Source organism: Phalacrocorax carbo, chromosome 2, assembly GCF_963921805.1.
Source record: "Phalacrocorax carbo chromosome 2, bPhaCar2.1, whole genome shotgun sequence".
NCBI lineage: Eukaryota > Metazoa > Chordata > Aves > Suliformes > Phalacrocoracidae > Phalacrocorax > Phalacrocorax carbo.
In genome coordinates, this window is record NC_087514.1 from 156,077,440 (window position 1) to 156,100,599 (window position 23,160).

The 23,160-nt window shown below is 43.1% G+C and overlaps 1 protein-coding gene across 1 annotated transcript; it reads right to left on the bottom strand.

Moving 5' to 3' along the window:
- Positions 1–223: 223 nt before the first annotated feature.
- Positions 224–12,692, bottom strand: GTPBP4 (GTP binding protein 4). Its single transcript, XM_064444997.1, has 17 exons — positions 12,554–12,692; positions 11,642–11,812; positions 10,265–10,368; positions 10,051–10,187; positions 9,352–9,452; positions 8,882–8,974; positions 8,175–8,366; positions 8,014–8,079; positions 7,216–7,305; positions 5,598–5,708; positions 5,246–5,323; positions 5,086–5,137; positions 4,411–4,511; positions 3,294–3,491; positions 2,207–2,272; positions 939–1,073; positions 224–426 (listed from the first exon to the last, which is right to left on the bottom strand). The coding sequence occupies exons 1-17, from the start codon at positions 12,599–12,601 to the stop codon at positions 274–276; spliced, it is 1,896 nt and encodes a 631-aa protein (XP_064301067.1). The 5' UTR covers positions 12,602–12,692; the 3' UTR covers positions 224–273.
- Between the last annotated feature and the right edge of the window lie 10,468 nt (positions 12,693–23,160).

The window sequence follows — 23,160 nt, forward strand, 5'->3', positions numbered from 1 at the left end:
TGAAAGCCAGTAGTAAGAAGATGGAATGAGGTGGTATTTTTAATGTCTATTTAGAAATGGTTTCTGCCACTGGTACTGACAATTTTCTCATGCTATTACTTGGGACTGCAAGATCAAGGTATCAGAACCTTCCCTCTGTGAGCTTCAAGTATCTTAACCACTAACACAAACCACGTACTTTTTAAACACTCTATATGCCTAAAAAGGAAAAGAGGACTAGAAGTTAGTTTTAATAAACTGAAAGTTTTATTTAGTTTTAATTCAGGAAACTGCTTATCTTCTCTGTGTTTTACCAGATTTTCTCTTTCCAGCCAGCAGATGCTTTGGCTTCAAGTTAAATATGTGTCTGTCCGACTCTCCTTTCTTGCCCAGGCGATTCATTTTCTTTTGAGCTTTCTTTGCCATAACCTTGACCTTCTTCACCATCTATTTAAAAACAAACATGCAGAGTAACTTCCTCAGTAACTCAGGCAACTAGCGTTACCTTTTAAAAAACTGCTAGGCCAGATGATTTAACAAGGACGTTAACTGACACCCAAGATAAGCCACAGTCTGCAACAGCATCACTGCAAGTGACACTAATCCTCCTTGGCAAAACTCTTCTTCCAGTACACTAACAGCATGATCGTGCTGTCCCTGGAATTGCCAGCTTACTAATGGTGGAACTCCACAGCCTCTAGGCCAATTCCTTCATACTCCCATTCAGAGACAAAAATTTAGAACGTCCTTCTTAGCCTGTGCTATTACGGCTTATTTTTAAGAATGAACCAGGCATTTCTGAAGTAGAGAAAGGTCAAACAAACAGAAGACAAAGCTGCAAAGAGAAGAAAGATGAACTCTGGACAAACATAACTAGCCTCATATGAAGTTTCCCAGGAGCTGGTTTAAGTACAACCGTGCTGTTTTAACTACTCTAAAGGTAAATAACTTCAACAAACCTTTTCATCCCGAAGACCAGAAACATCCCGCGGCGTGCGAGAGGAGCTGCGACTGCGTGCCGCAGATTTGGGGGTTTCAGACTCATCGCGTTTACGTTTCCTTGTAACACTACGGGACCTTCTCACATAATGTGCCTGAAATTCAAAACATCACTTTAATTATTAAAACCAGAAACAACCAGCTCAGACGTGCCCCATTTCTAATTAGACTGATATGAAGAAACAGGAAAGGGACTGCAGTGGTACGTTATGTCGGTTATTCAATAGGAACATTAAGACCTTGTCAACTGCTGGTCACTGCTCTGCCCTACAGTAATATTCAAATGCCAGTGAATATTAGCACATTCTTTTCACAATTATTAAATCCAGTTTTCTGATTTTTTTCATAAGTAATGGCTAAAAAGACACAGACAAATTAATGGATAGCAATACTAAAGCAATTTTGCAACAGCAAAAAAGCAATGAAGAAACCTACCCTGATTACTGCCCTGTTTACAGGACAAAGCCCTGAAGAATATCAGACATGAAGACTTATCATCCTACAGCATAAGTATTAAATTCCTCCTCACGGAGATCGCTCCTAAATCACCATGGCGTGTCACCTCTGGGAAGCATAAATGCTTGCTTCAGATGTGTTGCGTTGGCATCCCTTGTTTCCTAACTCCTTGTTTAGGGGAAGAATTTGAGGTCTCAAGATCTAGATAGATGTGAAGTGGCTGGATTGGCTGTACAAAATGGATTTTTAAAAAAATTTCTGATAAAATGAAATGCCCCCTGAAGGCAAATCTAGGTTTGAAGTACTTTAGCTGCCCTACATCTAAAGATGCCAGTTGCCCTCAATAACTTCAGTTACAACTCGCAGAATTAATGAACTGTAAAAAGATAAGCCTGCTCTGTCATTACTATTTTTGACACAGTGGTGTCTCATCCAACCAAGCAGGCTTGAAAATGAAGAAGTATATTTAGCCAAACCCCAGTCTTGAATCCTACACAAATTCCAAGAGTTCCAACAGAAAGCAGTGCATAGATCTATGTGATTCTTGATAAATGTTAGTTTCTTTTATCAGCCTACCCAACATGTTTTGATCACATCACTCAAAAATTCAGTATGAACTGCCTCATCTGGGTTTCCTATTTTCTCCTTAATAGACCCCACCTCTCTCTTGTGCCAACTGTAATACGCACTTCAGATGTGCTCAAAGAAATTTAGCATGTAATGAAATTTATCTCTTTTAGATAAAGGTTGTGTTTAATTAGCAAAAACTTACATCATCTTTATTAGTCATGTCGAGTCCAAGATCAGTCATTTCTTTCTCTAGCACCTTCCGCTGGACCTGGAAAAATACAGTTAAGAAAACATGCTTCTTTTAAAAAGGTATGGTTCTACCTTATTTTTTGTCCTAATATACCACCATAAGCCCATTCTATTCACTACATATTTATTCCTTCGGCGCATCTCACAAGCAGATGATGAAAGTCCTAAGCTCACATTTCATTTATTGCAACTTAATTCTCTTCACCCATAAATCCTTCTTCACAGGACTGCAGTGCCCCAGCGTTCCCTAAGGATCTTTCAAATAGTTTGTCACCTTCCCCCAAAAAACACAGAGAGGTATTTCAGTCAGAAAGGTTTCCTTCTCTCCCCAAAGGCACAGCTCTGGGAAAGATCAATACTGGGTGCCAAATGAGCAAGATTCATTTTCTCAAAATGTCTGGTTACCAGTTTGTTATTCTGCAATTGCCTTGGACTGGTCCCAAGAGATTCTGACATTGGCGAGTGTGATACCTAGCTTCCAAAATGAAATAATCTCTTCCCAAATAGGGAGGGCTCCCTAACAAATTTTACACTGTTTTGATTTGAAGTACATAATTGTCCTAATTCTTTGCATTTAAAATAATAAAAAAATTACAATGCAGCAATCAAACTAAACGAGCTGAATTGTATTCTTCAAAACCTTTTCTGCAATACATATGGAATTTTACAAAAGACTCGCTTGTGTGACACAACAAAAGGGCTACCACCACTCATCTGGCTTGGCCTCCACAATTCAGCAGAGGGCTGAACTCCCAGGGGCACAGAAGGAAGCAAGCAGCAAGGCCAAACATGAGAAAAAGGGATAGGATGACAGAATCAAGAATGGTTTGGGTTGGAGGGACCTTTAGAGGTCATCTAGTCCAACGCCCCTGCAGTGAGCAGGGACACCTTCAACTAGATCAGGTTGCTCAGAGCCCCGGCCAGCCTGACCTTGAATGTTTCCAGGGTGGGATCAGTTCCATTACCCAATATTGTTACACGTGTTCGTGAAGTTATGATACATCAGCAAGATTTTACTACAGAATCTGTTCTATACTTGCCTTTTTAGCTGTTCTAGGCATCCTTGGACCTCCAGTATCTTTTTCCTTTGACTGCAGGATTTTCAGTTTCTTCTTTTCTCTGATCTGTTGTGCCAACCGTCGGATTTCCATCATTTCTTCATCTTCGCTTTCTGGTTCACTGTCATACTCTCCAGCAGCTTCTCTCAGCTCTTCCTCTTTCTCTAATTCTTCCAGTTTCTTGGATTTTGAAGAGATGAAACAAAAATCAAGAGGCTCATCAAATCCTTGACTTGCAATCCCCAACATTACCTTTTTGCACAGCCCAGGGCCATGACAGCATGCAGACCCTTCAGAGGAGAAACTACATTTACCTGATAATGACCCTTCCAGCCACACTTAATGCAGCTGGTGATCCAGATTACCATGAACATATGGGGCGCGCTACTGGGCAGGCTGACTTGATGACATCGCATTACAGTTTGTCTGCACTTGCCTGACTGCCCCGAAGCTGCGCACCGCGCGTATGCAGATGTGCTATACTGTGAACTGCGCTAGCTGTGCCGTTTCTGAACACTCTGAAAAAAAAAACCCCTCACTTCCTACACACTTGGCCTGAGTCCGGAACACCAGCAATTCGGATGAACCCAGCTGTGTAACCGGCCTGCACTCACTGCTCACTGCTGAGGCTGCACTCACTACTTGTCCTTATTAACAACCAGCACAAAGTAAGAACAGTGCTTGTTATTAGATAAAAATATTATAAAGAATTCAGTCCATTTCCTTAAACATCATACTCCAGTAGACATAAACTTGATGGGTGAATTTAATATTATTAATAATACATAAAGTTTGACAGCTGAATTCCTTCTGGCTGTAGTCAATGAAGCAATATAACTTCTCCTGCAAACCTCGTATTTTAAGATGGAAAAGATAAGGTCACTATCAATCTGACAACATAAAGCAATTTTCCATTCTTCTCAAATTCTGTCCTTTACCATTCAGAAAACAGTCTCTCTTCCCATGGCAAGTGCAGACAATGTAAAAGAACTTGTTCTTGTGACATATTGCTTTTAATCCACAAAGACAGTAATTTACACTAAACAAATAAAGGCATAAACAGGCAAGAAAAGTGTAAAAAGAGTAATGGAAAACTCACTCTCATTATATCCGGATCAATGTAGTCAAGTATATTATGACCTTCCCATATCTCTGGTATCTTATCATATTTTTCGGATGAATTCACTAAGTCCCAATATTCTTAAAAAATATAAAAAAAGTTAATAAAGAGACAAAAATAATTTCAAAGAATGTTCAATCACAGAAAACACCACCTAAATCACCATCTTAAAAAAAAGTCATATCCCTAAGTGGCAAGAATTTGATAGCACCTCTGGCATGTTCACAGATACTTCTGATCCCCATCCTACTGCCAAACACTGTTCAACAATTTCAAGATCCATCACCAACAATACAAGCAACAGATATCCGGCTGAAACAGAATATATGCAATATGTCTCGTATTGGCACGTTCTTAACAGAGCAAAAAGAACTGATGAGATTGTGTAACACAAAACAGAAGGGAAGAACACTTGAATCATCAGACCAGTCATTATATGCCTGTGACTCTAAAATGGGAAACAACCAAGTGACATTACAAAACACGGAACAGTCACTGAAAATCACCAGTTCTGGAACCAAAGTAAAGGCCAGTATGCAGTAAAATGGTGGCACTGGTACTTAGTTGAAAGGAGTCAGGTTTAGGTGTTCTCCGTTAAGACTGAAACAGCCAAACTTGACTGCTTAATAATACTGAGTCTTATATAATACTTACTCTGAAGATCCAAAACATAATCATCTCCCATTTCAATTTCAAGATCTCTCTCCTGGAAAGACATAAATGGCTTTATATACCATCTAATTTTAAATCTATGGGCTAATATGGCAAATTTAAGATCCATTTGGTGATCTCCTAATTAAGAGATGCCACTTACCAATTTCCTCCTGGGTGTGTTTACTTCCACGCGTTTCTTACGAGCTACTGCTCCCTCAGGTATAAAAGGCAGCCGCTCCTGAAATTAATGCAACAATCCACCCCAATAAAAATGGCAAAAGTTTGAATCCATTTTTTAAATAACGTTATATATCACCATTGCAGAGTAATGGGTTTCTAAAGAATACAAAAGTCCTAAGCTGACTCTCCCACCAGCAAAGGTAGTTATAGATAAAAAACAAGCAGATTTCACCATATGAAGCTGTTCACATGTTAAGATGAGAGAATTCTTATCCTACTTTAGAAGCACTGGGACTGGGAAATACACTAAACAGTGTGAACACATAGCTTACCTTGTTATCTCTTTTGGTTGGCATGGCCAAGTGTAATCTGTTCAATACGTCATTCACTTTATTTCCTTTCATTTTAGTATCAACACGATGGGCCAACAGTCTGTCACAGGCCTGAAAGTGCACACAGCAACATCAGGTAAGGAATTACGCCTTCCTGATACAACAAGGGGCACAGTAAGCTTTCAACTTGAATATCTAGTGCCACATCTCATCTTGTGTCTAACCTCTTCTCTCTCTCGCTCTCAAGAAAGCACTGAATTATTTTATATAAAAAGTATCATGGGAAGATGCATATGAGATTATTATTATTATTATATGAGATGAATGATGATATGATTTTTCCCAAAGGATCACAAAGTTTATCTGGACTTTAGTAAAGCCTTGAAACTGTTTCTGACAGCATTCCCACAGCAGAAACTGGCTGCTCATGGCTTGGATGGGTGTAATCTTCACTGGGTGAAAAGGTGGCTGGATGGCCAAGCCCAGAGAGTTGTGGTGACTGGAGTTAAATCCAGTTGGTGGCCGCTCACAAGTGGTGTTCCCCAGGGCTCAGTACTGGGGCCAGTTCTGTTTAATATCTTTATCAATGAGGGACGAGGGGATCATGTGCACCCTCACTAAGTTTGCAGATGACACCAAGTTGGGCAGAAGTGTTGGTCTGCTTGAGGGTAGAAAGGCTCTGCAGAGGGATCTGGACAGGCTGGATTGATGGGCTGAGGCCAATCGTATGAGGTTTAACAAGGCCAAGTGCCAGGTCCTGCTCTTGGCTCACAATAACCCCATGCAACGCTACAGGCTTAGGGAAGAGCAGCTGGAGAGCTGCCTGGTGGAGAAGGACCTGGGGTGCTGGCTGACAGCCGGCTGAACATGAGCCAGCAGTGTGCCCAGATGGCCAAGAAGGCCAATGGCATCCTGGCTTGTATCAGGAATAGCGTGGCCAGCAGGAGCAGGGAGGTGATTGTGCCCCTGTACTCGGCACTGGTGAGGCCACACCTCGAGTACTGTGTTCAGTTTTGGGCCCCTCACTACAAGAAGGACACTGAGGTACTGGAGCGTGTCCAAAGAAGGGCAGCGAAGACGGTGAAGAGTCTGGAGAGCAAGCCTTATGAGAAGCGGCTGAGGGAGCTGGGGTTGTTTAGTTTGGAGAAGAGGAGGCTGAAGGGAGACCTTATTGCTCTCTACAACTACCTGAAAGGACGGTGTAGTGAGGCGGGGGTCAGTCTCTTCTCCCTAGTAACAAGCAATAGGACGAGAGGAAATGGCCTCAAGCTGCACCAGGGGAAGCTTGGGTTGGACATTAGGAAGAACTTCTTCACCGAAAGGGTTGTCAAGCATTGGACCAGGCTGCCCAGGGAGGTGGTTGAGTCACCATCCCTGGAGCTATTTAAAAAACATGTAGACATGGTGTTTAGGGACATGGTTTAGTGGTGACCTTGGCAGTGCTACATTAACAGTTGGACTTGATGCTCTTAAGGGTCTTTTCCAACATGAATGATTCTACAATTCTATGCTTAAGGTTTATCATTATAATGTACAGTTTAACTGAGATTAAATTCAAAGAAATGAGGCAAAATGTTAGCTGTTTGTCTGGAATTAAATTGAGAGAAAAGGGACTTACCTCTGTTTTAACTTGGATTACACCTTCTTCTGTTAGAGTGCTTGTCTCTATTACAGAAAATCCTTCTGCTTCAAAAGTTTCAAATATTTTCTATAATAGAAACATTATCCCAAAGAATGACATTCTTAATATACCATTACATTAAGAATGGAAATTTTAATCCAATATCAATACATGCAACGTGTTACTATTTTATTAGAATGTGTTTCTAAAAAGATGACAGAAACTTTACAACTACAGTTCTACTTAACCTGCTCCTCTTTTATAAGCAAATAACTACTTTCTAAAAGGCACCTATAAGTGACCCATAAGGGGAGAAAAAAAGAAATAAAGAATGAGAGAGACACAAATTCTATGTGTCCTTGAACTTGCAGATGCAGAAGAACTAGCCCAGCATATACTCCATGTGTTGCCCAGCGGGACCTTCTACTGCAACTCTCAGTCTAGTGCTCACCATATCTGAACTCTTACTGAAAAGGAAATTATTGAACAAGGCTACTCAGTCTTCCTTCCAACTACAGTAGTAATTGAAAGTTCTCACAGTGCCAGAGACTGCTGAAACCACTTGCTGTCTCCTTGGTGTTTATGACATTCAGGCAAGTACATACATTTGACATAGTTAAAAAAGATACGGGTCAAGACCTGGAAAGCTACTTCCCATTACATTATTCCATAGTTAGGTTAAGAAATGATCATGTAAAAGTTTCTGCCCAATAGAAACTATATCCACCCATGGCACTTGTGCATATTTTTGTAAATATCAGAAGAAAGGAGGAGAGGTGGGAGTAGTAGTCTAACCTGACTCTCTTCAGGAAGCTCTGCAATCCTCTTCACATCACATTTGTTTGCAACAATTATAAGTGGCTAATAAACAGAAAATCAAAGATTTTGATAAAGAATCATCATCCAAGTTATGTTATAAACCCCTGGGTTTTATTAATAATGTAAACCAAACCTACCTTGTTAGCAAACAATGGCTTAATATTTCTGAAGAGCTCTACTTGCTCCTCCAGGCTATGCCCACACTGCTCAGACACATCCATCACATAAAGCACAGCAGCACAAAGATGTGCAAGCGCAGTTATAGCCTGCATCTCGATGGTGTTCCTATCTTCCAAAGGATGATCCAAAATACCAGGAGTATCTACTACCTAAAATTAACATAATTAAGTCAGGTCTTAGTACAGGATAATTGGTCCGCTATTTCAGGACATGTGTTTGGCTTCTGGTCAATATTGACTTTTTAAAGACAGCAATAGTCTTTCCTTTCAGTTATAAATAAGACTGTAAACTCAGCCAGATTGAGAATGTGAAAACAGAGTAATGGGAGAATGGGGGTTCAGAATAACCAACACTCCAGGTATTGAACGAGTAGGGAAAGGCCTGCCCCAGCCTGGCCCAGGATCTGACAGTGATAAAAAGTGAGCTGGCTTTAGTCAGTAATTTCATTTCCATTCTTCCCTCAAATTGAAAACACACCCATACCTGTACATTTTTAGAACAGATTTTGACTACTGCCTTCACTTGGCACACTGCACCTTGCACCGCAGCTCTTGGACACAGCGTCTCATCAAGACACGAAAATGCAACTCACGTTGCAAAACGGCAAACCAGATTATAACCAGTGAATTCTTTAAATAAAATGCAAAATATTAATAGTTCTTACCTGCCAACGCAGATACTTATAATCCATATGTCCCACAAAGAGAGATTTTGTGGTAAAGGCATAAGGCTGCACTTCTACATCTGCTCTTGTAACCTTAAAACAAGATTTATTCACACACATTTACTGGAAATTTCCTGAAGTTGCAAGCGGTTTGTCGTAATGATAATACACTTCCTTTGCTACAAGAAAAGCTAAAAAAGGGTATTCTGACTTCTCTGCAAGAATTTATCTATCAGAAAACATGTGAATGGGATACATGCTATTTTGGAAAAGATAATGTTTTTTAAGAGTGAAATCTAAAGCAATCTTCTATTTATCCCTCCAGCAATTTCCTTCAACCTCTACTCACACATTTGAATTTGCTACTGCTCACATCACACAACGCCATAATGACGTCAAATTGTTTAAATGTGACCTGATTTTAATGAAATGGTATCTCAGTATTAACTTTGAAAAAAACATTCACATACCTTATTTATAAAGCTCGATTTTCCAACATTCGGGTAGCCACACAACAGAAGAGTTCGTGTGTTGGGATCGATGGTTGGCAAACGAGACAAATGTTGTCGCACTGAAGTGTTAAAAAGATTTAAAAAAATATTTGTGATAATTTAAGTTTTATTGAAGTGGAATAAAAATTCATATGCTGAATTGTTTATGTACAAATTAATAACTTCTGACATTATAAATTCCCTGATCATTTGTGAAAATGCATAATAGTGTGTAAACTCCACGAGTATCCACACAGAACACAAAAAGAAACTTAATAAATATTTTAAAAATGAGGACCACCATCTTTTAGCTAGAATGACCCCATCAAATCAGGCAACATAACCTGAAATAATAATAAGCCTGAAGTAAGGAGTAATGTTTGGAAAATATTTAGCACTGTTTTTCAAATCGCTAAGAGAAAATAACAAGTAAAAGCATGGCTGTGACTTTCAAGCAAAGAAAAACATGTTATAACTGTTAGTAACACCATAACATTTAAAGAATTTTCAAAGAGAAAACCACCTGGTTAAAAAATAAATTCTAAGTATCTGGGGATTTTGAAACTATTTCTGTTTCCCGTGTCTGTATTAAACACAGTCTTCCAGCTGTTATTAAGTGTAAGAATAAATTTTACACTGAATCCACATGCCTTATTTTAGCCTATTTACAACACAAACCTTGCTCCAAATATTCCAAGCTTTGTTTCTGTCTTTTGATAATCGTGCACATTCGTCCCAGAGCAGCACGTTTCAGCTGTTTGCAGCGGTAAAGAGAATCACCATACTTCATCAGCCGCACATAGTCCTTAGCAACACTGTGGAGACCAGAAATAAGAATTTAGCCAACAATCAACCAGGCAGGTACAAAACCAAAGAAATTAATGTCCCTTACTTGTCAATCAGGTTCTTGGCAATATTAATCTGCCCCAAAGCCAGCTTGTAATGATCTTTGTCATAGAGAACATTCATCAAATCTGCATAAAAAGGATGAATATCCTAAAACAAAAGCATAAAACAAAATTAAGCCTAATTTTCCTTCTTTAAGATGACTATTTCTCAGCAACTATGCAAGTTCATTTTTTTTCCTCCAGTACCACAAAACAAATTACAATACAAGCCAAACTGTTTTCATTACTATCTTATGTAAGAAAAATTATCTGCTTGATCATTAAATGCATAAATCTTTACCACTTTGAATTTATTCTGCGAGTCCATCTTGGACTCATTCATACAGAGTTTCCATTTCATCTTTTGCTTTGTATAATACTTCACATTACAACTTCAAAGGCTTTTTTTTTCAATAAGGAAACTGCAAAACACCTGCAGAAGTAGTTTCTAACAGCAAATTTGCGCTATACCATAAACACAGCACCAATATCAATTCGTCCCTTTTTCTGAGTGCTAGATTAAATTCTGTGTAAGACTGGATAAGAAGAGCTTCTTCAATGCTCAACTAAATCCTTCACCTTTCCAAGGAAGCAACATCTTTGCGTCAAAACTTTTAAACAAAATATATCATCTACTGGCGTACTTATTTGCAGAAATTTCATTATGTGATGATAAGCAAAACACAGAAGATACTTGTGGGAATTCTGCAATAATACTCACTGGATATGCAAAAAATATGGTCGCAGGACAACAATTTAAGCATGAGCAGAAAGCTGCCTACAAAAAAGCCCCACTGGACACATGGATCCAGCTACAGTTGTTGGGAAGGTAAGACTATGGATGTCTTGTCAGAGTGTGTTTCCAACACTACCCTTTATGGGGCCAAGAACAACGTTATTGTTATCAAAGTAACTTCTGAAGAACTGAAGGTGGGAAGCAATGTGATACATTTGGGTACTTCTTACTTCCTGCAAATATTTTCTAGGGAAGACTAACCATAAGCACAACTTAGATACACACACACACACACAAAGAAGAAATAAGCAGACACAACATACTTTAAACTGCACCCCCCACTTTCTTTTCGGTCAATACCAGCTTCTGGCAAACATATTTGATGACCTTGTAAAACCCATCCTTCAATGACCATCCACGGGCACAATTTAGACTTCCTTTTTTAGCAGGAACATATTATTTTTGCAGAACAAGTTTGCCTAAAATTAATCCCAGTAAAATTTACCAGGAATCAGTCAAAATCGTCTACGCAGTGAACCAGGAAGATATTGCTCAGGCCAAAATAAGCTGGAATAAAACCAATATGCCATTGAAGAAGTATTCCTGAAAGCAAAGCTCCTTTATGATCAAATGACAAAACACTTACATCCAATTTGGGGAAATCTGTTAAGATCTGAGTGAGTCTATCATGGTAATTTTGCTGAGTATATTTGACTTTTCGCATGTAAAAATGTCGAATCCGATGGATTTGGTAATGTTTATGAATGACAGTCGGAGTCTTCCGCTGAGTCTTTGACAATGTCAAATCTACGAAGTCCTGCAACCAAGGAAATGTTGTTAATTACTCAAACTGTCAAGTTCTTATAAGCCATATACTTTCTTTGGGTGGAGGAGCACGCAGCCCAGCGAGGCGCATGCGCGCCACGCTGCTCTGCGGGGCGCCGGAGCAGGGGTCCCCACCGCCAGGCCGCGGCGGGCCGCCTGCGCGTTCCCCTCGTGGTGCTCACGCCCGTTACCTGAGCGCCGGCCTCCCGCAGGCGCGGCTCGGGGGCCCGGCTGCCCAGAGCCCGGGGCTCGGCGGCCGCCCCGCCGCCCCGAGCGCGGCCGGCCCGCCCCCCGCGGGGAGCTCCGGCGCTTCCGTCGAAAGCTCCTTCGCTAGACTAGGCGAGACCTTGATTCTGAGTGAGCGCGCAGCGGTGAGGCTAAGCCTGCCTCAAAAGGCGGGAGGGATGTTTCTGGGGGCCGCCCCGACCGCCCCGCGAGGCTGAGCCGAGCAGCCCCGCATCCCTCCCCAGGCCGCAGTGCCCCGGCAGGACTCCCCGCAACGCCCCCCCCCCCCCCCTTGCCTTCCATGGTACAGGCCGCCGGGCCCAGCAGCACCAGCCCAGGGCGATCCCACGAGTCCCGCGGGGCGGGGAAGAGGGCCGAGGCCACGCCGGCAGCGGGAGTGGGGCGGGAGGGCAGCGCTCTCCTGAGGCGCGGCCCAAGGGGCTGCCGGGCGCTGAGGGGCGCTGGGCGGGGACCGGGAGGGGGTCGGGAGGGGACGCGGCGCCCGTACCTTGGCGGACGGCACCACCGTGATCTTCTTGAAGTTGTAGAGCGCCATGGCGGCCCCGAGCCTCGCCGCACGCCGCCGGAAGAGGGAGCGAGGCGGGCCTTCTCGCGAGAGCCCCGCCGTTCCGCCCCGGGGAGGCAGGGCCGGGCCGGGCCGGGCCGTGGGCTGCGTGGCCGCCCGCCGGGGACTGCGGGGCTGGTGGGCCCCGGCGCGCTGGGGCCGGGGCGGGCCTCGCGGGGCTTCGGAGGACCCGGGCCTGCTGTGGGGAGCAGCGCCCTGGATTGAGCTGGGGTCTTGCCGGAGACAGACCACACCGTGAGCGGGGCTTCAAGCAAGGGCCTGGTGGTATGATTTGGAACAGTCAGGTTTTGTGCCCCGTAGGACCGTGAAGGCAAAATATATGCTCACCCTGTGCGGTTATGTGTTGAAAGGGTAGCAACTGCAAAGGAGAACAAGGATGGGGGAAGGGACCCCAATAATCTGGTCAGTGCGATCGAGGGGCCCCCGCCCTGGGTCCCCCCAGGCCACCACAGCGATGCTGTGGCCCAGGAGTGCCACGCACCAGGTGGGACAACGGGAGCAGCTGTCGGGATCGCCCTGCAGACTGCAGGGGTGCCGGGCTGCTTACGGGGCTGGGAAGAGCCTTTTGGGATTGTACGAGACACATGGGATGTTTAGAGAACGGACCAAAGCTGGGAAAAGGGAGGGATTAAGACGGGTAAGGGAGGAAAAAGTTTGGGGAAGATGGAGAGGAAAGGTGATAAAAGAGGCCAGTAGCATGCCAGCAGGCTGGTCAGTACGCTTGTCGGACCACGGCCTGCACACCCAGTTACCGCAGTCTGTCCTGCCATATTAAACTCCGTTTGTAACCGTTCCCCTGGTTGCGGGGCTGTCTGTTCTGTGCCTGCGCCTATGGAGCCGAGCGCCTGCCGCAGGGAAAGGGGCAGCGGTTCCCAGGAGCCACGTGTCTGGGGTGCCAGGAACTGGAGGGGCCCAGGGCACACATACTTACGTCAATGTACATACATATGCATACATATGTGTGTGTGTGTGTGTGTATGTATCCAAGTGGGAGACCAGGGGCTCCAGGGGCCAGCCACTGGATAATCCCGGGTGGTGAGGCTGTGTGGCTGGCTGTGTGCACAAGCATATCTGTACTGGGCGCATGGGAATGCTGGGGGTACACACTCCGTCTTCCTTCCACCTGGGCCTGGGGCCATGGACCTCCTCCAGCTTCACCTCTGTCAAGCTACTAGACTCCTAACTTCAAACACACACAGCCTTGCTGCCCTTTTTCTTTCTTTTTTTTTTATTCCTTTATTTTATGAATAGTAACTTTCAGTGGCTTGCCTCATACTAAATTTTACATCCTTTCAGACAAAGCCAAAGCCTGAGTGAATTCTGGAACAGTTTATGATCTTGACTATACCATGTGGTCTGTTCTTTTTTGCGTATCTCCAGCAAACATCCAAACAGAGACCTAAGACATAAACCGGGAGGACACCCAAATGCAGGGGGGAACAGCAATGTGCATGTCGATCCCTGTTTTCTACTTGACACTAATAGCAAGTGGACATGCACTGAAATACATTGGTTTTAAATAAATTACAAATTACCTGATAAGAAGGGAAGTTAGATTAAAAATAAAGAATTCCCTTAACTTCCACACCTTTTTTTCCTCTCCACACAAAGCTTGACATTTTCCACTTGAGAGAATTTAGTCATGTAGTACTCTGTCATTACATGTTTTTCTGCAATACTAGAAATATAAATGCATAACTCCTTGCACATCTCCTTTATTGTGTTGCGCTCTCCCAGTTTTGTTGAAATGCTCCAAACAGCTGTCCAATGCACTAGAAATTTGTAAGGTATTTGAAAAGTAAGAATTCGTCTAATCAGCTAAGCCAGTAGTTAATCCTTTCCAGAAATTAATTTCAGTAATGACTGTTTGAGCACTATTCAGTCACAAACATGCTGTTAGAGCCATCCCTGTTTCTGTAGTCTCTCGACAGTGCTGCAGCTGCCCTGTTAGGAAGGGGCGTGCTGCTTCGTAAATGGTTTGATACGACCACTTCAGGCTGCTTTCTTGAAGTGTTCTTGAGCAGCGAGATTTGACTTCACATGTTATTTATATTGTGTTTTGACTGCAATAACATTGTTTTCTAGAGCAGAAGGAGCTTTTCTCTAGACATATCTCCACACCTTTCTGGTTTCTGGCAAGCCCTGTGCACCCTGCTGTGTAACTGACCCTCCACGCTCAGATTATCCGGTAGCTGGACCCCAGGGTCCCCAGGCTCGCACTGCATGTACATTATTACTTTCTTGAGCAGTTTTCAAGTTTTCAAGAGAACTAGTTCCTTCAAAGACAAAATCTGGGTACTGTTCTGGGTATTGTGTCCTCTGGAGAGTTATTCCAAGAGCCAGGAGATGTAGGACCATGCCAAGTTATGTTCCTTTTGGTCCGCACGGTTCCTTATCCCAGCTGGCTTTCTGCACCCAGACACGCTCATTCACATTTATGACAAACTCCAGGCACGTAACATTTATTCTCCATTTCATGTTTTAAAAACACTGCTCCAGTAGACTATAACTCATATCACTTTGAAATTAAAAATGACACAAAATTGTTCTTGTGCCTCATACAAGAGCAACTAGTGGCACCCAGCAAGACTCAGACCATGTGCTGTGCTGGTTGTCCAGAGAGGCGCTCGGGGAAATGGGCACAAGAACGGACATTGCCCGGGAGCCACCCAAGCATTTCTCTGCAACAAATGCATCTGCAGGGTGCCTGTGGCTTTTGTGTTATGCCTAGGTATGGCAGGGGCATAATAGCCACAGTTTCTCTAAAGCATTAGCTGAAAATTCCAAAACTAGCCTCAGATCTGGGGTATCCAGTCTGAATCTGATTTGCGCAAGGGTTGGTGGAGTGGGACATACTTAGCAAATTGGTATATTTCAATTAGATAGATGAAATCGCTGCTGCCTAGTCCCACAAAATGAGAAGACCTGTTCATGTAGGATTCTTCCATCTGTAAGCACATTCATTCTGTAGAATCTCATCCAAATTCAACTAAAGTCTAAACCAAGATCACCTACCATTTCAACAATCTGCTATTGTAAAGTTTTCACCTATCAGTCCATATGTATATATGTGCTAAAGTTTTAAAGCTAATTTATCAAACAAACACTGCACCCAATGAATCTTGCCTAAGCAAAAGGCTCAGAGGGGGTTTTATTTGATAACCTGTTGGTCTGACAGCAATATACAGTCCCTCTCACCGTTTGCTTTCAGCAACTTAAGTCCAACTAACAGGCTGGTCAGAAAATACTATTTCTGAAGGCAATTTTGCTTTAGTTTCATTTCTTGGGTTTAAAAAGCTGCTCCATGTTAGTAGCCAAGTTGCAGAAAAATAGTCAGTCCCATTCTGGTCATCACAATGAAGAGGCATGGGCTGAACAGACCTGGCAGCTTCCCTAACCTCTTGCTCTGTAGGTTGGATGCAGAACGCCAGGGCCAAGGGACCTTGGTAGATGGCAGTTGCAGAAGCTACTGCTTCTTCTCTAGCAACTCCTCCAGACTTGATCAGAGAACATCAATCTCTGAACTGCTAACCCAGTGATATCACATTAATGAAATACAGAAAATAAAGCTATAAACAGGCAATAGTGCTTACACATATCTGCAGTATCTGAAATATCAAGAGCATGATTTATTTTGAAACGGTGCCATTTCATATCAGCACAGAGAAGGCAGATAAGGGGAAGTTCCAAAATTGAATTATTAAGTATCAGACTCTCTTAGTAAATTATCATTACAAAGGGCATGCCTGTGATGGATCAAAGAGCTTTGGAGAGCAAAAATACTGCTACAGATGAGTAATGCCTTCTAATCTGTCATGGTAACACGCCTGAGACACACTTAGGAACGCTCTCAGGAATGCAATATATGCATGTTAATAGTTGTAGTTACCGTGTGATCCTGGGAAAACTTTTAAGTTGTTAAAAGAAGTATAATAAAAATATACTGTGTTATGGCTTTCCCAGCTGCTCTTCTTGACGGTGGCCTGTGGAAAGAGGCACCTCAGCCAAAACGGAGAAGGGGGAGTGTGTCCTTTTGTTATGTTATTTGCTCATAGAACTACAGAGAACAGTGATGGCGAGTGGAGGATTCACTCTGTGCGTGGCAGCTGCCCCTGCTGGAGTCTAGGCGGGTGGCCTTAACGGAAGGAGACCCTCACCCTCAGCACCAGGATGAGCAGGGACACATTCGTGCTGCCAGGGTCATGTCAGAGTCACATAGGCAGGGAAGGGCTTATGAAGAGCTGCCTTCTCCTGTGCCTGGTCCTCCGCAGGCAGTTGGCCAAGAACATCCTCTAAAAGCCTTAAAGAGGCCCAAGAGGAGCTTCTGAAATGTCTTGTCTCACCCACCTTCCCTGAGGACTCAACAGCCAAACTGAAGGAGTGGAGAGCCTCAGCAGATCACTTGCTAACACTACACCATACATTCCTGATTAAAAAAAAAAAAAAATAAATCCTTGGGACCCACCTGAAGTCTGGTGATTATTATGGTCAGGAACAAGTTCTGAATACGGGCACAGTCTGAGGGCTGGCAGAGTTTCGTCATGCTTTAAGGAATAGGTAATTTCTCTGTAACAGTAGTGCTTCCTGGCAGCCCTGTCGATGCCCTGGCCCCAACACAGTGCCATCAGTGGGTTATGTTTTCAAAAGGAGTCCTGTCTAGCCTTGCTTTGTTAGAAGAAGGTGCTCACTGTGTGCAGCGCAACACAGTGCACCCAGGGCAGCTCTCTAAGACACCTGAAGGGCACGGCAGGTTATTGCCTATCTCTTAGGTCCAAAAGGTTTTTATGCTCTACTAGCTCACTTCCTAATATTGAATTATCACCCCAATTTTAAAATTACTTTACATCCTGGTTGCTGACCCATCCATGACTCACTGTAGCTCCATGGACAGTAGAGTGTTGGCAGAGACCGCACTGAGACTGCTTGTGATCAGAGGCTCTTGACAGAGAGGCCCAAGGTGTGGAATACATTGGCACTAATTATTATACTGCACTCAAAGAGGCTAATCACTTCTTCAAGCCCTCCCTGAATGGTGAGGGAAGGAATCAGCCTAGGAAAAGTTTTCCATGTGAGAGAGAGAGAGGAAAAGGAGAGAAAAAAGGGAATAAAAAAAGAAGAAACAGTAACAGCAGTGCTGGGAAGTAACACAGAGGAGGGCCATACTAATATTTTATTTAATTATGATTTTAGTTGTCCTTGTTTAAGACTTAAAAGTCTTTAAGAGCCAGAAGTGTAAATATCAGAAGGATTCAAGATTACTGAGTGGATATCCCTTAAAGTGCAAAAGCAGGATGTGCTTTGTACTTGTAGTAGATATTCATGTTCTACCTTTTTCAGACTCCACATGTTTGGAAATGATTTCAAGTGTTCTCAGATTTTTGCACTTGAGAACATCTGCAGGTGTAATTTCTGCTGGCACATATAATTGCAGGCACATTTTATTGTACTTAGATGCCTATTTTGTTTTGTCTGGGAAGTGAGCAGTTTGATGTCTAAATGCCCCTGCAATCAGCTATGACATAAACTCAGATGTATTCTTGACATAAAATTGGAAATGAAGTTGATGTCCTTTCCAAAAGTAATGCCTTCATGCTCACATTGCTGGACTGAAGATAGTAGGTTTCAGGTTTTATAATAATACTATATCTTTGTCAGCATATAGTTAAAAGGTATTAGCAATGACATTTTAAAAATATCACCCTGCTATTGCTAAACCCATTAAAACAGCCAAGTAGCTGCAAGCAGATAAAACAGTATTTGATGAAGATGGCAGCTTGGAAAGCTCCGCTACTGTGTGAAGAGTCAGCCAGGTGGTGCTTTTGAGTCACACTGACAACAGCAACACCTGTGCAATTCTTGTATTTGTTTCAAAGAAGATTCGTGGCATTCTGCAGGATCTTTTGGTTGTAGCATAAGGCACAGTAGTAATAATTTTGCCAAGTACTGTATTTTGAGCTATGGATATTGTTACCATTTGCCCTAACCACTCACCCTGCATGGACCTAACTTCTGTAGGTGGTCCCAGGATCCCATGTGCTTGTAACCTCTGTGCGTCTTGGCAGCAATTGCTACAACAGTCAGCTGTGTTCCCTGGAGCAGATCCTACCAACGGATCATCAGAGCGTCTGCCAGCACCACTGGGTTTTGGCCCTGCAGGTCACTCTGCCACACCAGGCCACCAGTGGTCTGAAGACCAAGCGTAGCTGCTGTAATCAAGGACATGAAAAGGTTAGTGGCAGCCTGATTTTTAGCTAGCCAGCAATATTTCTGCAGTTCCCTATTCTTGCAGCCTCAGAGGCGAGAGAAAAGACAGAACATTTCTCCTGAGACAAAACAGACCTCGTCAGATGACAGGAGCTTCCCCTCCTCTGAACACAAGGCAACCAAAGGAGTCTACGTTCCACAATCTGAATTTTGTATTTCTTTACTTCCTGCTCACTGACCTCCCTCTCCCACAGCCCTTCAGCTGCCACTCTCTCCACCATCACAAACCCTTTCTTTCCACATCTTTCATTCCTGGCTATACAGATCCATGTACCAGTCATACCAGCATTGTCCTTCTCAATCACATAAGTGCTGACTGGCATTTTTTCTGAAGAAAAACTAAAAAGACCTGCTAATTATGTGGCTGTAGAATCACTCCTTGTTTTATGAATTGATTTATCTTTCAATTTTTTTAACCTTTCATTGATTCTTGCTCAATGTGAAAGTCCTTACAGTATTTTTTCTTAGCCATTAAAGCAACAAAGCTTTCTGACACATAAATGTGAATCGGTACTCAGCATTTCAGGCCTTCCTTTGCTGTCGCTTTTCCTGTATTTGCATATGGCACACAAACACACTATGGTGAAAAGATGGCATTTGTATCACAGTGGGATGGAGGAAAGTAAAGAACCTTAGCAGTTTCTGTCTGGGTTTGTATAAGGTCACCTTGTCACCGTGCTGTTAGAGAGCCTTTCAGAAGTACCTGAATGTCTTCACGGTTTCTTTAAATAATAGTAAGTGGAATTCAAGAGGGCCTTTGGTAGCAAACTATGACGGTGACTGATTTAATACGTATGATTTGCTATATAGTCTCCTATTTGCTATGAATCATTGCGACTAAGGTAGTGTCAGAAACGCAGGAGTTGTGGACCTAAAGGGACCTGCATATTATTCCCAGGGGAATGTATTACCGCAGCATCATCCATGAAGAATTACTAAAACTTCCCTTCATCATATTGTATCCAGACATACATATATACACACATACATACATACATGCATGCATACCTGCTTGTAATACATATATATGTGGGTGTATATATATGTATATACAGTCTTGTAATATTTATATAATGACAGAAAAGTCCTTGTCTTTAGAATTTACTTCGCAGTTTTGGGGGAATTCTCCTTTGGCATGTGGTATCCTGAGCTATTACTGTTAATTGAAATTAGCAGGGTGCAGGTTAGGAAGTTAAAGCTGCAAAGAAAGATCAGAAAAAAAGCTGAGGTTGTGAACCATTGCTCTATAATACTTAATAATACTTAGGAACACTTATATAGCACTTTTCATTTTCACAACTTTAACAAAAACCTAATTAATTAATCTTTGCAACATTGCTGCATAGTAAGTGCTATTCTCAAATAATCCCTTAATTAGCACATTTCCAAACAGCCCAAAAGGAGATACAACAGGGGGCTCCAGGGATGAGGTCATTTTAGATGAGGCTGTAATGGTTCCACAGCAGTGCTGCTGTTTGCCCGTGATCTGACCCAGAGCATGTGCTCCCCCTGACTACAAAGTGCAAACAGAAGGGTAATTAGTGTTCAATTACTCCTATTTTCAATGTATTAACACTAATGATCGGGAAGGACTTCTACCCTGCACATGTGACACAGAGAAGTGATCCTGAAATATTCAGTCACTGGCATCTTTTTGGAAATTAAACAACTGATGTGCAAATCACTGATACAGAAGAACTCTTCCACTTAGTCTGTAGGCGAGTGCCGTACCACTGATCCCAGACCGGCTGCTCTGTGAGCAAGGTTACAAAGCCTGTGTTGCCATCTGCTCCCAGTAAATTTCCTGCGGGCTCTCACTCCCCTCACCATTTCCAGTGGTTTTCCACATGCCTTGTCCTCCACACCCCAGGCACAGGGTCCTTCTCTCCCTCTCACCTTCCAGCTTTAGCTGTGCGAGAGGAAGAAGGTGCTGTGGCTCCTTCTGAGCTCCACAGGACGCTGGTGCTGAGCAGCCAGCAGGCCAGGCTTAACATAGGTGTTGAGCTCGTGCTGTTAGCAGAGCCTCCCTCCTGCTCTTTGTTGCTTGTAGGAAGTCAGCTTCTGTAGGAGCAGAGCCCTCTGCCAAATTCACTTTAAGCTTACCAACCGACCTCATTCATTGGAGGGGCTAGAAGAGACAGACAGGCAGCAGTATGGTTGCAAAGACCTACTATCTTGATGAAACTAGGCTAAAAAATGTTTTTTAATGATTCAGCTTCACTGCCTCTCTCTGCCTCAGTGTCCACTTTGTTCTCCTCAGCAGTAAGAGGACAATCCTACTAGCTGCTAACATTGCATGCTGAAGCCAGATGTCACCCACCATGCCGGCAAAGGTGCAGTAGATGGGTACTATCAGTCAGAGTAGCAGCATCTTCAAACACTCAAGGTGACAAGGAGGAACTTGGGGCTTCATCTGCACTGTGCTTTGAGAGCAGTCTCGAGCCCTCATGTGATGTCCTTGTTCTCTGACCATCCACTTGATGTACTCTCAGGAACTGGGGCTACGATTAGGCAAAACCAGACAGATATACAAAAGGTGAACAGTGTGCTTTAGGGTGTGCAGAATGGCCTGCAGGCACTTCCAGAAAGGCTCAGACAGAACCTACAAGCACATCCTCATGGTGATTCAGGCTGCCTCAGAGTCCTGGCAATCTCAGGGTGAGCTCTGGTACCTCAGAGATGTGGCTTCTGGTACCACAAACAGAAAGCCATAACCTCAAAGGGGACCACAGGGAGCAGCGTTCAGCAGCATCCTCCCCAGAAAGCCCAGTTATGGGATGCTCCTCTGAAGTTCAGTGCTTTTTCAGAGCTCCTCAAGAGTCAGCCAGGCTGTAACAATGTAAGTTAAACTCTAGTGTGAGCAACAAGATGTGTCAGACAACTAAAAGTCAGTTGACATCTCCATTAGCCATAACAGTTTGCAGGCGACCCAAAAGCTAGTGGGGTCATAATTAATAAGGTCAGCTCCCATGAGTGATGTGGTGACCATAGAAACTAAGGCTCACCTGAACAGCAGGCACTGTAAGAAAGTTAAAGGCAAGGTCATATGTATGAAACAAAAATGTAGGTCATAGTTATGGATTGGCACTTGGAAAAGAATGATTTAGAAAATAATTGTGAAAGCCTGATGAGTCACTAAGAGCACATGAGCTCCCAGCGTGTTGCAGCAGCCAAAAAGCAAAATGTCACATATAAACAATGTCATTTCCACTGAAAGCAACAGTACTGATTGGAGTATTGGCTCCTCACTTCTCATTTCCATTTCTTAAGAATGTTGGCAAGCGTAAAAGGGTTCAGAAAAAGTCTGTAATAATTATTTGGGATCTGGATAATTTCCTCCAGTGAGAAATCAAAGGAACCCAATCTCAACAAAGAGAAGATCCTATAAATACCTGTCCAAAGAGACACCTGGCAGTAGAAAACTCTAAGCTAAGATCCTATAAATACCAGTACGAAGAGACATCTGGCAGTAGAAAACTCTAAGCTAATAGGGAAAAGGCTAGAAGCTGGAAGTGGCAAATTCAGACTGGAAGTAGAGCTCACTGGGGTTATGTAATTGGAGGTTTCTAGTTGGGGAATTCTCTCCAAATGTATAAGTAACTTTTCATGAGATATAGTTTATCTCTGGAAAAAGGCTGCAAGTCTGAGGAAGTACGTACTTGTTGAGACTGTACGGTCCATGCTACACAGGTCATCGGAGCAGATTGTCGCAATGTCTTGCTGGGGCATTTCCATCTCATGCACAGCGTCAGCTTGCCAGATTGTCTGAAGTGCACATTTACTAGTGCACATCCAGTCTTACTCTGAAGAGAAATAACGTGTCTCTTTGCCAGGGAAATTCAGACATAGACTGGAGAACACAAAAATCCCATCCTTGGAGTTTATGTCCAGGTCAAAATACCTCCACTCAACCTTTCCTATCTACTATATGCCATCTAAAGCAAGCCTCATAGTGTCCCATGCCTCCCCCCAGTCCCATATACACTATGTCATTATCTACATGCTTCACATTCAGAGTTACACTGCAAAAAGCTGTATCTGGCTGGCTGAGAAGCAGCTGTGCCTGTGGTCAATATGTGCAAGGACCATGCTTGCACCTTTGGCAAGAAGATTTGCCAGCAGCAATATGAAGATATAGCAGGCATATAAAGTACAGGCAGCTTTTTCCAACTGAGCAGTGCTGGTTTGCATTAAAGATGTTGGAAACTGTATACAGACATGGAAAGGTCAGAAACCAGTCCTTGGCTGCAGCCAGGAATAGCCAG

Excerpts from the sequence above, each read along its gene's own strand:
- GTPBP4 (XM_064444997.1), bottom strand. The coding sequence starts at position 12,601 with ATGGCGCTCTACAACTTCAAGAAGATCACGGTGGTGCCGTCCGCCAAG. Across the intron at positions 11,813-12,553 it reads CGGTGGTGCCGTCCGCCAAG|GACTTCGTAGATTTGACATT; the intron begins GTACGGGCGCCG and ends CCTTGGTTGCAG. Across the intron at positions 7,306-8,013 it reads AGCTTCCTGAAGAGAGTCAG|AAAATATTTGAAACTTTTGA; the intron begins GTTAGACTACTA and ends TTTCTATTATAG.